We start from the raw sequence: 13,269 nt of genomic DNA, 5'->3' as shown, positions 1-13,269 counted from the left end.
ATTGAATTCATTGAAGGTTTGTGCTAGGTGCAGTTCAATTCCAGCCTTGTTGGCCCCACAAAGTCTTGCAGGAATGGGAATTGAAGTGAACATGTTCGAAGTGCTTCATCTTGAAACTTTGGATTTCATTCCTCACTTGAAGCATACACTGTTTTCTTTAAAGACTCTCCAAGTCTGTCTTCAGAGCTAGAAGTCAGTAGCCATGGCCTGCCTGACCCAGAGCCAGTAACAGCACAGGTACATTTAATTTAGGACAGCAAATACAGACCACTTCTGTCCATGCTACCTACAGGCAGAGCTCAGAATGGTGGAGAGAAGTGGTGGTGTGACTTGGTATTGGCACTTGCAGCCTGGAGCCCAGCAGAGTTTTGCTGAATGCTGTTCACATTTCTCAAGGGGGAATGGGTAGGTAGGAGGCCCATGTAGATGAGAAATTCACTGCCACTGAAGAAGGATGAGTGGAGTAGTGAGAAGACTGGGAACAACTAGTGTCCTGAGTTTTTCTCATTATCTTCTTTGTAGATAGTTATAGGTATGCCTGGACTTTTGTATAACTGCAATCAACAGCTTGCTGGAAAAGCTTACACTCAGAGCTGAATGAGGCATGAGACTCAGATACCTCTTGAGGGTGAAGAAAAGGAAGAATATATGTAATGTGATGAGTTCTCTTGGGGTTCTTTCTGAATATGGCACTTGCTATCTTTCAATGGGAGTCAAAATAGATTTCCTGAAGGGAAAATATTAAATAAGGTTAAAACAATCAGACCACTTGTTATACTTTTGTTCAAAGCATGTGGAGATGGACCTGAAGTGGAACCCTGAGAGAGTTTCTCATCCAAGCTCAGCTGCAGTCCGGGTGACTGATTTGAGTTGGCAAGACAAGCTGAATGCCAGTCTGCTGAGTAAAGATGATGGAGAGCTGCTTGTGGATGAACATCTTTCCCCCAGGAAACTAGTGAGTAGACATCCAACTTTTTAATGAAGTGGAAGAGGCAAACTGGCATATACAGAGCTGTATTAACTTCCAACTGCTATTGTGTTGATTGCAGATTGTTGCCTATCGGACATTTAGACTTCTGCATGAAGTAGATTCTGTCTTATGGAAATGTATCAGATGTTTGTCCTCCTTTCACCTTCTTTCATATAGAAAGTATTTCCAGCATGAATGTGGCTGTGTTCATTGCTAGGTTTCCTGAAGCAGCATGAAGAAAAGCACAGGTAGCGTCATTATAATCCAAACAGATCCCATTAATGCCATATGGAGTACCTTGAATCGTAGCATTAGGAAAAAAAAGTACATTAACTTTGTTCTAGAGATTAGAAATGTAACTTTAAGAGCACAACTTTTTTTTTTTTTTCTGAATTAGTGAAACCCTCTGTCCTGCTAAGAATCCAATTAAAATATCCAAATGGTAGAAATGTTTTATATATATATATATGTATCAAAGTTTGTGAAATTTCAGAGCACATTTGAAAATTTTATAACTGGGAGAAATTATTTTGGTGTGCAGCCTGTTGAAAGAGAGTAGCATGCTGAAATCTTCATGAAGAAACTCGCTTCGTGAAAGAGTATTTGGTTGCACGTTGTGTCATATTTGCTCAGGACAGATTAAGGGTGAAATCCTTTGGGACATGTAGGAGCTGATCATATAAGCTCCTTTTCTCTGCTAAGGGGAGGGAGAGCTGAGAGCAGAAGTTATGGGGAGAAGCTTTCTGTGTTGCAGAGCTACAGAAGAGTAGCTCTTCTGCTGGGTAGCACTCGTGGAAGATAGATGGGGCCATCAAGGCTGTGGTTAGCAGGTCAAGAGAGGTGATTCTCCCCGTCTACCCTGCTCTTGTGAGACCTCACCTGGAATACTGCACACAGTTCTGGTGTCCTCAACATAAGAAGGACATGGAACTGTTGGAGCAAGTCCAGAGGAGGCCACAAAGTTGCTAGGAGGACTGGAGCATCTCCCCTATGGAGACAGGATGAGGGAGCTGGGGCTGTTCAGCCTGGAGAAGAGAAGGTTGCATGGAGACCTCATAGCAACTTTTCAATATCTGAAGGGGCTACAGAGGAGCTGGAGAGAGACTCTGTGTTAGGAATTGCAGTGATAGGACAAGGGTTAACAGGTTCAAATTGAAGGAGGGGAAATTTAGGTTAGATACTAGGAAGAAGTTTTTCCTGTGAGGGTGGTGAGACATTGGCACAGGTTGCCCAGGTAAGCATTGGCTGCCCCAACCCTGGCAGTGTTCAAGGCCAGATTGGATGAAGCCTTGAGCAACCTGGTCTAATGTGAAGGTGTCCCTGCCCATGGCAGGGGGTTGGGAGTAGGTCTTCTATAATGTCCATTCCAACTCCTAAAATTATATGATTCTATGGTTCTGTGGTTCAGATGCTCCCAGCAGACAGGTGGTGATCGTGGTGTCCATAACCCTCTGTGTACTCACTGTGCCAGCACAGAGACAGTTGGTGCTGCAGGGAGCATATTCCAGCTGCAGGTTTACACCACTCCATAACTACATACCAGCCATCAGTTTGACCATGTGCTGTAGATTATACAGCAAGTTGTTCTCAGAACTACTCTTACCTTAGTAGATAAGTCTTTTAGTGTTTATAAAATGGTTGAGGATGAAAAAATCTCTTTCTTGAGAGTGTATATTTTAAGCATTCTGGAGAAAGATTGATACATAATTGTATGATCTATGTCATTCAGTTTCCTTTGGCTCATGAGAATCTCTGACAACTTCTTGGTCTTTTTTTAAAGTCTGGCATAGAGTTTGACCGGTCTAATGTGTTTGTGGTTTATAATACACTGTATAAATCCAATGGGAACCTCTCAGATTGGTCTGTGTTTCTAGGACATGAACCAAAGCCCATTAGAGTAATCAAAACAGCTGCCCTCTGACTTCAATAAACTCTGATTTAAACCTTTAGGAAGGTCTTTCATTGGGATGAAGTTCCTCCCTTTCTGGAGCTCTACTGCTTTCAGTTCACAGTAAATTGTAAGCAGAAAAGTGTATGTAAGGCAATGTTACCCACATCCCATGAAGTTCCTGTCCATTATTTGGTGATTTTGTTTCTAAAAGGCAGATAACAAGTTAGATAATTGACTCTTGCCTCTTTAAGTTTGTGTGTTTTAGCATTTGTAAGGAATTCCATTTCAAAAATTCTTCTAAATGGATGCTTACTGTCCTGCTAATTTTCCTGGACAGTTATTTGCTGCCCTAGAACCCAACATTTGTGTTGGCATCGCTGGGATACTTCCTGCTCAGAGGAAAAATTACATGACATTGTCAAGGAAACATTCACAGTGTTTATAGCCTGTTTTAATAACATATCCAATCTATCTCTTTTTTGACCTTTATGTTGACCAAATGGAAGAAACTGCTTCCATAAATTTATTTCCTCTGGATTTGCAAATGTTCAAAGCGTTCAGACATCTAATCTGAAATGAATTTTCAGATGCATATTTTGGTAAGGAACCACATGCCATTGACAATCAAATGGCTGGAAAAGTTGTTTTATTTAAATCAATACAGTTGCAATATCTTCTTTATTGTCTTGCTGTTGTGAATATTTTAGGAGTTATTGATTGTGCTTACTGAAGTGCTCTGAGAAGAAAACTAGTAGACTTTTAAAATACATGCTCATTAAAGTAAAGTTACTTTATATTCAAATAAGGGCATGGGCCCCAGTGTGGCATAGGCAGATTTTTGAACACCTGATGGAGGTTCCTGAGGGAGTTTTTTGTTCTGATATACATACTCACGTTTACTTCTTGCCCTGATATACATACTCATCTTTACTTCTTGTCCTTGCAATGTTCAGTTCAGTTTGGGGAGGCTGGAAGATCTAGCTGTGCAGAATCTGTGAAGATTAGGCACCTTGAATTGCAGCTTCATTTCTCCCTGCACATTTGACTGATTTTGTCCTTGCAGGAGAATGGCAGTCTACTTCGTTGTGAAAACATTAGCAGTCTCCATTAACATTCCCCTTTATTAAGAACTTTCTAAAGGAATCATAGAATCATAGAATTTAGGGGTTGGAATGGCCCTTACGGAACATCTAGTCCCAACCCCCTGCCGTGGGCAGGGACACCTCCTCACTAGATCAGGTTGCTTAAGGCTTCATCCAATCGGGCTTTGAACACTGCCAGGGCTGGGGCAGCCACAGCCTCCCTGGGCAACCTGTGCCAGTGTCTCACCACCTGTGATCACCCAAGGTGTGATACTTGTATTCCTTCACTTTTTTTTTCCCCAGTTGCTGCATTTTTCCCCCAAAGAGAAGAAGGTTTGGCTTAGACTGATTTGTTTCCCCCTGTTTCTTTTCTTTTTGCCTTCTTGGATCCTGTAGAACATAAGACAACTTCTCCAAAACCATTCAATACTTGCCCATTCTCTTCCTCTCCATAGCAGATCCCCTCACTCACACATTATGCTTGTTCACTGCAGTTTGTGGTCTTCTGTGGCCTTGTTTCAGCATAATGTCTCTTCAAATCCTGTATGATCCCAGAGCCACATTTTGTTGATCACATCTTCTAGTTTCTGCTTGCTGCCAGCTCTCTTGCTGTGCTATCATGTAACACCCTTTTGTATTTGAGTGTTCTTCATCCAAGCTACAGGTCAAAAGCTTTTGATGCAAGGGTTGATATTATTAGATATCCTTTTTATTCTTTCTGCTAGTATAAATGTCAGTTTTCTGTTGTACTCTTTAATCTTCATCTATATGAATAGGCATTTTTGCTTTTCCATTTGTACCTGTCCTATTAATATTTCCAGCTCCCTGCTCTGCCTGTCCTTATGCTTATGTGTTGTTGCCAGATGTTGTAGAATACATCAGGTTGAGGAATTTGGGGTTGTTCAGCCTGGAAACGAGAAGTTTGTGTGGAGAACTCACAGCAGCCTATCAGTATCTGAAGGGGCTACAAGGGAGCTGGAGAGAGACTCGTTGTTAGGAGCTGCAGTGATAGAACAAGGGACAGAGTAAGTGTCTGTGCAGACTACAGAAGTCAGCAAGTAAGTGTTTTCCTGTGAGGGTGCTGAGACACTGGCACAGGTTGCCCAGGAAGGTGTTGGCTGCCCCAACCCTGGCAGTGTTCAGAGCCAGGCTGGATGGAGCCTTGAGCAACCTGCTCTGGTTGGAGGTGTCCCTGCCCAGGGCAAGGGGTTAGGATGAGATGATCTGTAAGATCCATTCCAACTCCTAAAATTCTATGAACATCAGTGTGAGCAAATTCTCACGTTCTGAAACCTGGCTAATAATGGGCAATTAATATTTAACTCTATTAGGGCTGTGGCACAGATTTTTCATTCCATGTGGAGAAACTGAAATTAAGGGCACCACCTGGCTTGGATCACATTTTATTTTTTCCTATTAACCCCCATCCTCTCCCCACTGTCTGTGAAGGATCTTTTCCTGACTTTCACAAACAGCATTCCACTGTTCAGAAAAACTAATTTTACAAGGTCAAATGACCTTTCAGATACTGTGGCATTATACAAACCAATCTAGTTTGTGTGTCATCTTTAGAGAAGAAAGGAAGTATTCTCTATTTTGCTATTTATTGATCCTGCTCCAACTAATCATGTTTTCTAAAGTCAGGAACACATGTTCGGAAGTGGTGTTTAGTTTTGCTGCTCAGGAGGTTAGGGTGTAGTTCATGTGGTATGCACTCATCCTCATGGGGAAAAGAAAATGCTGGAGGGTCCTGGAACAACAGATTGGATTCTTACTGAAATGACTCAATCATTTCCTTTTTCCTTTCACAGAAAGTTTTCCTCTGAACTGTAAGCTAAATGGATTTGAGAGAAAAACCGGAGATCAAGAAAGTGCAAAACCTTGATAAATTAAGTAGAGTCAAGGGGATTGAAGTAACTGATTGAATTTGGAGCTGCTGAATCCTTCACTGGAAGTGTATAAAAGTTTTGAGGGGTCCTCTGGAGGTCTTTCAGTTCGATCTTCTGCTCAAAGCTCAGCTAGTTTCGGAGTTAGATCAGATTACTCGAGGTAGCAGATAGTAAAGGTAATGCTGTGAACAGGAAGAAAATTACAAAGCCTCATTTAGTTTCTGAGCTTTCCTTTTATATGTTCTTATCCCAGCACTAATACCTTTACTGCAGTGAAGGCTTGTGGTGTTAGACTAGTGCTCATCCTGCTACTTAGGCATCTGATGTTTCACACTCAAATTGTCACATCAGGAATCTTTATATGCATATGCATATGCATATGCACACATATGCATGCTTTTATATGAAAAAACCCCACAATAAACCAGATTGTCATTTCCTACAGTCACAGCTATTCCTTCCTACAGTCCATAAAATGGCAGATTACAGTGCTGAGTTTTGCATGTTCAGTGGCACAACACTGAGCAATGATTGTAGCTAAATAGGAAGAAGAAGTAATATTGGAGTATGACTTTTTTATATCTATTTGAGAGAAAATAAATTCTTAAAACTAATCTAAGCAAAAAGGGATGTAAGAAGGTTTGTTATCCTGTCCACATCTTGTTAATTCAGCACATAGTTAAAACTGAGGTTTTTCCCCCTCCTACAGAAGTGATGCTGATCTGAGAGAACAGTAAACCTCCCATATCATTTCTGGTGCCCCATGTGCCCTTTGAAGTTTGCAACAGTTAGATCAGACCCTTAACACCGGATCAAAAAAAGGTGTCAGAACTGTGAATCCTCAGCATGAGTCAGTGAGGAGCTGAACTGTAGACAGCAAGACTAGGCAAGGCCCTATCCATGTAGATCTGCTGACGTGACTTGGAGGCTTCGGCACCAGAATAAAGACATCTTTACTAATGCATCCACCACTGCTTAAATTTCATAATTACTGCCCTCATCTGCACGTTTCACACAAGCCAAGAAAATCTCTTTTTATAGAGCCTAGCTAATCTCTTCATCTGATCTGAGAGAAGAATGTATTTGTATGTATATGCAGAAAGTACTGAAATACAGCTAAATATTGTAATTATGGGCATCTGCAGCATTTAGCCATTTTGAAAGGAAGTTTGCATATGGGACCACAGAGAAGTTCTGTTCCCTTTCATTGAAAATCCTCTGACTTAGAATCACTTAAAGCCTGTTAATGTTCTAGTAATTTTCTTCTTAGCCGAAATATTTTGTCATACTTTTATCAACTTTTTTTTTTTTTTTTGTGAGGGAGAGATTATACTTGAGTTGGGAATTTGAAAAAAAAAAAGGCAACGAACACATGAATGGACATGAATCTAGTATTTGCATACAGGTGTAGTATTAAAAGAAAAGAAGCTCACCGCTTGGGAATTGCTGTCTCAGCCAAATTAACCAGGATCAGCAAAATAACTGCACAGCTGGAAATGTTTCTCTGAAAGCTGCACGCAACATTCTCTTCAGCAGCACACCTACTTTTCTTAGAGCATGTGAAAGTCTGGGGGAGAGAGAAGATATGAGTTGTACACAACAGTTTTAATTGAACAGATATTAATTGCCAATTAAGGAATTTACAGATAGTTGCAAGACTTGCAAGTTGGGACTTGAGTGGGATTTCCCAGCACCCCCAGGTGACTGTTCTGCCCATTGGGAAGCTCTGCAAGCACTGAAATATTATTCTGCTGCAATTTCTTGCAGAATGCTTACTGGGTGTTCTTGTCAGCCAGAGGAAAAGCTTTCTAAACGAGTGCACACACTCCAGTTAGATACTGGCCAGACATTTTGCATGGTGGGAATGGTTTGTGAGCTATCGTGGAGTTGCTTCTTAAAATACTTCGTAAATTATTTACCAATCGTTTCTGTATAATATAATGAAAAATGGTTTTACTCCTCTTTTGAAGAAGGTGAAAAATGTATATCTAAAATAACTCTGAGTATCTCCAGCTCTTTGTCTAGATCAGATCCTTGATCCCTTTTTGTTTGCTCTAGGTGAAGGCTGACCAGCTGTAATCAGCCAAAGAAATACATAGACGGTACAGGACCTTCATGTCTTGTCAGCATTCCTGGGGCACAGATGAAGAAACATTCTGTCCCTGGCTGTCAAAAGAGCCCATTTTGCTGTGGGCAGGCAGTCATTACCTGCAGCCACAGTGGGACACCTCTGAATTAGGGCAGAAGCCTGTCCTAGACCTGGGATGGCCCTAGGGATGAAGAGACGCAGAGCACTGTCGCATCACTTCTATCCACATGGTGCCAGACATCTATCTGTCCAAGCTGATGACCCTTTCAGTGTGCTTGGCCATGATTTTTTTCCCCTTCTGCTACCCAATAGCAGCAAAATTCTTCCTGGATAACCCTCCTTTCAAATTTTTATGAAGTTTCCTGTGCTTTGACATTAAATAACAGCATAAAAAGGAGATCCTGCTAAATATGCATCATCTTTGTTTGAATGTTTCCATGCCCTTCCCTAAATCTTCCCCATTCCTGGTGTCAGAATTTTAGCTGTGACAGGAGAGCTATCACACTTTCAGCTGCACTAGTATACCAAGAATGGTGTCTGGGGAGTAGTAATGTCCTAAAGATCTTCCACAGGAACCACTCACCACATAACCTTCTCTTGAACTGCTACCCTGGTCTTTTGCTCCCTGACTAGCTTGCAGTGAATACCTGGGCTCTCTGTGCTTCTGGTACCTTTAAATAAGCTCATATCCTCCACCTGAGAGCATTTCTCATTTCCTTCATGTACTGCACTAACTTTTGCATCCCACAGCAAATTGGTTACAAGCTCTCCAAACATCTCGGCATCAGCAGATGGAAGGACAGTGATTTTCACAGAGACTCTTGTCAAAGCAGAACAGGGAAGTGGGCACCAAGCATGTATGGAGACTGTCACATCTGTTTAGCACATGCTTCAAGGCAGCTATCTATAGTTCAAAGAGCTGGTGTTGACAGCCAATAACCCTTTCCAGTGCTGGAGCCACAGCTCTGCCTGTCGCAGTACAAAAATATGGATGTGCTAAGCAGCTCATCTCTCAGACAGTGAAAAAAGTAGAAATGGTGGATCTGGAAGAGGAAAAGGAGGGCAAAGAATCACACTGGTAATCCCTGGTATGAGGAAAAATGAACAGGGAACCCTAGAAGAGGGGAGAATATAACTTTATGCAGCTTTTATGCTTGGATTTTGAAAGAGATGAACAGGGAGCAGAACTGTGAAAGGAGGCTGTCTGGAATGCAGCAGGGGGAAGGACAGCATGCAGGAAACTTGCAGACAGCAAAGGAGAAGAGGACAAAATGGGAGCAAAGGCTCCTTGTGATGTCAGGACCTTTTGCTACTCTACTGACGAAGTGTACAACCCTCAGCTTATTACTTCTTCTGAGACTTCTTCCTGTCCTGTCTTCTAATTATGTAGGTTTTGATGGGGAGCAGGGAGGTATTTTTCAGAAGTAGCTTCCTTCAATGGCAGTAAGCTTGCATCCAAATCCAGCGATCCGAGTGTGTGGTTGTGTGCCAGGACATCAGCTAGCTCTCATTTCACACATCATCTTGTGCTGTATGACAGACAGCATCATCTGCTGAAAAGGGTTACTGCAAAATGTGTCTTGCAGTGAGAGATCTTGTGTTTACTTGGGGGGAGAAAGCAGTCTGTAGTTGGTAAGCCTGCTGCCTTTGCTGGAGCCAAACACAGTTTGTGGTGGCTGCAGCTAAGGATAGAAAGTAAATTTTTGGATGCCGTTGGGGACTCCCAAGTTTTCACCTTAGGTCTTTGTTTCTCATACTCTAGTGGGAAGGCAAGAAGGTCTAGGAGCCTTCTCAGGTTCAGCCTGAGAATCACAGTTTAAAAAAATGAGATTAAAATTAATTTTAAACATAATGTTTGAAAGATAGTTCAAAAGCAGTTGAAGATATCGGGTAATTCTGTTTCTTAGGAGTCCTCTTTTGACCTGCTGCCCACACTCCTTTTGATGCAGCCGAAATTTCCTTTGCCAAAGGAATTTGTAATTCTTTTAACTAGTCTTGGCTTCTTTCAGAAAAGTGAGCTGCTTGAGCTAAAATCTCATTTCCTTTTCATTGGTTTGGGCTAAAATGCTAAACTGTGTTTTGCTGAGTTCAACTACCTGGTGTCTTTTTGATTACAGGTAACACTTAAGGGTAACACTTTCTATCTGCTGAGGACTAGTGCAAGACTTGTGCAAATCTAAAAGCATGGACATATTGTTTAAATTAAACTAATTGGCTTGTTGTTGAGTTGCAATTTGACTTTAACCCTCAGCCTTGACTCTTTAAGCAATGTATAAGCTATGGGAGACTAGAATATTTTGGAGCTATGAGGAAGAAAGATCTTTGAACACTGAATTTATTTCAATACAATTGCACATCTAGCCATATTGACCTGAAGTATATATTGACAAAACAAGTGATTGAAAGCATTTCTATACCTTTTTGCAGCTGTGATATCTGGTTAATTGCATGAGAGTACACATACATCTCTGCTTATCTTTACAGAAAGTTTTGACAGGAGTTGATGATCTGCAGCAAGTGAAGGCTCTAGAGATGCGAGTAGATACAAGAGAAAGCACCTTGGGAAACTTTGGTAAGAAAACAATTTTTCTTCTGTTCACCCTCTCAAATTTTCCTTTATCATGTCTTGGCCTGGGAACTCAGTAACCCACAGCCAGTGTAAAGTACTGTCCTGCTCAAGAGCTCTTGAAACATGATCTCCCTAGTACCTCACACTCCTTGATCTCTGTTTTCTTGTGACTGAAAACTATGACAAGGGGATGAGTGACACCACTTCTGTCTAGAGCAAATTAGTTTGAACTAATTTTTCTTTCGGGATATGCTTCTAGTCCCTAAATGATCTTTTATTTACTGATTAACTTGTCCTCTAGATGACTTGTATCTAGCAAAACAGTAGCCAAAGGTCAGCTTCCCTCTACTGTAAGATTTCCTTGTGACTGAGAATTGCCATGAGCCAGGCAGCTCATGCTGTCAGCAGCCTCTTTTTGCATCTTGTACTACCTCATTGAGCTGTACTGGAAAATGTGTTGGAGAAAGATCCTGTAGGTACATCATTCTGATGGGCCACAAACAGCCCTAATCCTTGTGCTTCATTTCTGTGTAATCATCACTGCACCAGGGAAGTCAAAAGTACAAAGGAATTTCTTCTGTAGCAGAGTTAACACTGAGAATATGAACCTTCCTTTTTTTTCCAGTACTACCAGTCATTTTCTGTCATGTGGATTCCTACCACAACCCAGTCCATCTTCTGCTACATTGAAGCTGAGTAACTACTGTAGAGTAAGATTTGCTGTGCTAAAAGGAGCCCCCAAAAGTGGGTGCTGGTATTTTCAGCCAAGCAGTTCATTTTTCATGTGCAGGTGAATATAATGCAACAGCTGATTAGCTTTAATGGGTCTTTTGATGTTGATTTGTTAAGAATGTTTAAGCACGTGCAGCAAAGAGAGCTTTAGTCTTGAATTGTTTAGCCACATTTCATTGGTTATTCTGTTCATTTCCATAAACAGGTCTCTTTCTGATAGGTACTTCATAATTTAAGGTTAATTCATAGAATCATAAAATGGCTTGGGTTGGAAGGGACCTTAAAAGTCATCTACTCCCAACCTCCCTGTCATGGGTGAGGACACCTCCCACTAGACCTGCTTGCTCAAAGACCTGTCCAGCCTGGCCTGGAACACTTCCAGGGATGTGGCATCCACAGCTTCTCTGGGCAACCTGTGCCAGTGTCTCACCACCCTCTGAGTAAAGAATTTCTTCCTAACATCTAATCTTAACCTGCTCTCTTTCAATTTGAAGACACTCCCCCTTGTCTTATTACAACAGTTCTTGACAAAGAGTCCCTCTCCAGCTTCCCTGTTAGGCTCCCTTCAGATACTGAAAGGCTGCTATAAGATCTTCACACAACCTTCTCTTCTCCAGGTTGAACAGCCCCAACTTTCTCAGCCTGTCAGTTGCCATATCAACTTTGTGGCCTCCTCTAGTCTTTCTCCAACAGTTCCATGTCCTTCTTATGCTGGGGACACCAGAACTGTGTGCAGTACTCCAGGTGGGGTCTCATGGGAGCAGAGCAGGAGAATCACATCCCTTGACCTGCTAGCCACACTCCTTTTGATGCAGTCCGGGATTCAATTGGCTTTCTGAGCTGCATGCACACACTGCTGGCTCATGTTGAGTTTTTCATCAGCTGTCACCTCCAAGTCCTTCTCTGTAGTGCTGCTCTCAACCACTTCTCCTCCCAATCTGCTGTGACCCAGGTGTAGGACCTTGCGCTTTACCTGGTTGAAGTTCATGAGGTTTGAATTGTTCCACATCTCAAGCCTGTCAAGGTCCCTCTGGATGGCTCATCCCCTCCCTCCAGCTGTGACTGCCCCACACAGCTTAGTGTTATCAGAAAACTTGCTGAGGGTGCACTCAATTCCACTGTCCCTGTGTGTGTTGAACAGTACAGGCCCCAACACCAAGCCCTCAGGGACACAGCTTGTCACTGGTCTCCACATGGACAATGAACCATTGTCTGCAACTATTTGTTTGTGGCCATTCAGCCAATTCCTTATCCATCAAGTGATCCATCCATTAAAAAAAAAAAACAAGAAAAGAAATTACATCAGTTTATTTCTGAGATCATAATCTATTCAGTCATGGTTCCTCCAGTTGATAAGGAAATCTCATTATGTTGTATCTACAATGCTCAAAAGTGGTGCTCCCATTCCTATGCCATTTTACATTAGCTGTGTCAAGCTAGCAAAACATTTCACCTTTTTCATTCTGTACTTCTCTTTCATTTCCATTACTGGAATAAATCCCTTTCTTTCTCCTCACCATAGTTAGGCTTTTGCAACTCTTACAGAATACAGAGCACTATTCCCATGCTGCAAACAATTTCCTTTTTGTTTATATCCCACTGTTGCACCAAGTGTTGGCCCTTGAGGGCCATAAAACCCAGAAGCTGCAGGTCCCCACTGCTTTTGAGACTATAACATCAAGACCATCCTGAATTTCCCTCTGTCTTTTTTTAAGGTGGTTTTTTTTTTTTTTTTTAATTTAACTGCATTGCTGAATTTCCTCCCTGTGAAAATCTCTTTGCAAATGTCACCAGGTAGCTAGGGCAGAAAGTTTGCTACTTAATGCTTTCAGTGATCTTCAGTTTCTTGAAGATTTTTTTTTTCACATGGCAGATGATTTTTAGGTGCATGGAATAAGGCTTATATTTATAGGGATATGGCAGAGCATTTTACACCTTTGATGTGAATGGTGTAAGCAGGGCTGCTGTTGATGGTGTCGAGCCCATCATGAAGATGTCATGCTGGCTCCCTGCCCCTGAAACTGTGCTGCTATCCTGGCCTCTGGTC

General features: G+C 41.8%; 1 protein-coding gene across 1 annotated transcript in view; it reads left to right on the top strand.

The window, feature by feature from the left end:
- Positions 1 to 799: 799 nt before the first annotated feature.
- Positions 800 to 13,269, top strand: part of LRRC56 (leucine rich repeat containing 56) — a gene marked incomplete at its 3' end in the record, with an annotated part of 51,676 nt that continues 39,206 nt past the window's right edge. Inside the window, 2 exon segments of the mRNA XM_009075536.1 lie at positions 800 to 955; positions 10,406 to 10,493. Coding sequence (XP_009073784.1) covers positions 800 to 955; positions 10,406 to 10,493 — 244 coding nt within the window.

The sequence above is a fragment of the Acanthisitta chloris genome, unplaced genomic scaffold, assembly GCF_000695815.1.
Source record: "Acanthisitta chloris isolate BGI_N310 unplaced genomic scaffold, ASM69581v1 scaffold780, whole genome shotgun sequence".
In the NCBI taxonomy this organism is placed as follows: Eukaryota; Metazoa; Chordata; class Aves; order Passeriformes; family Acanthisittidae; genus Acanthisitta; species Acanthisitta chloris.
This window is presented reverse-complemented; position numbering and strand designations above follow the sequence as displayed.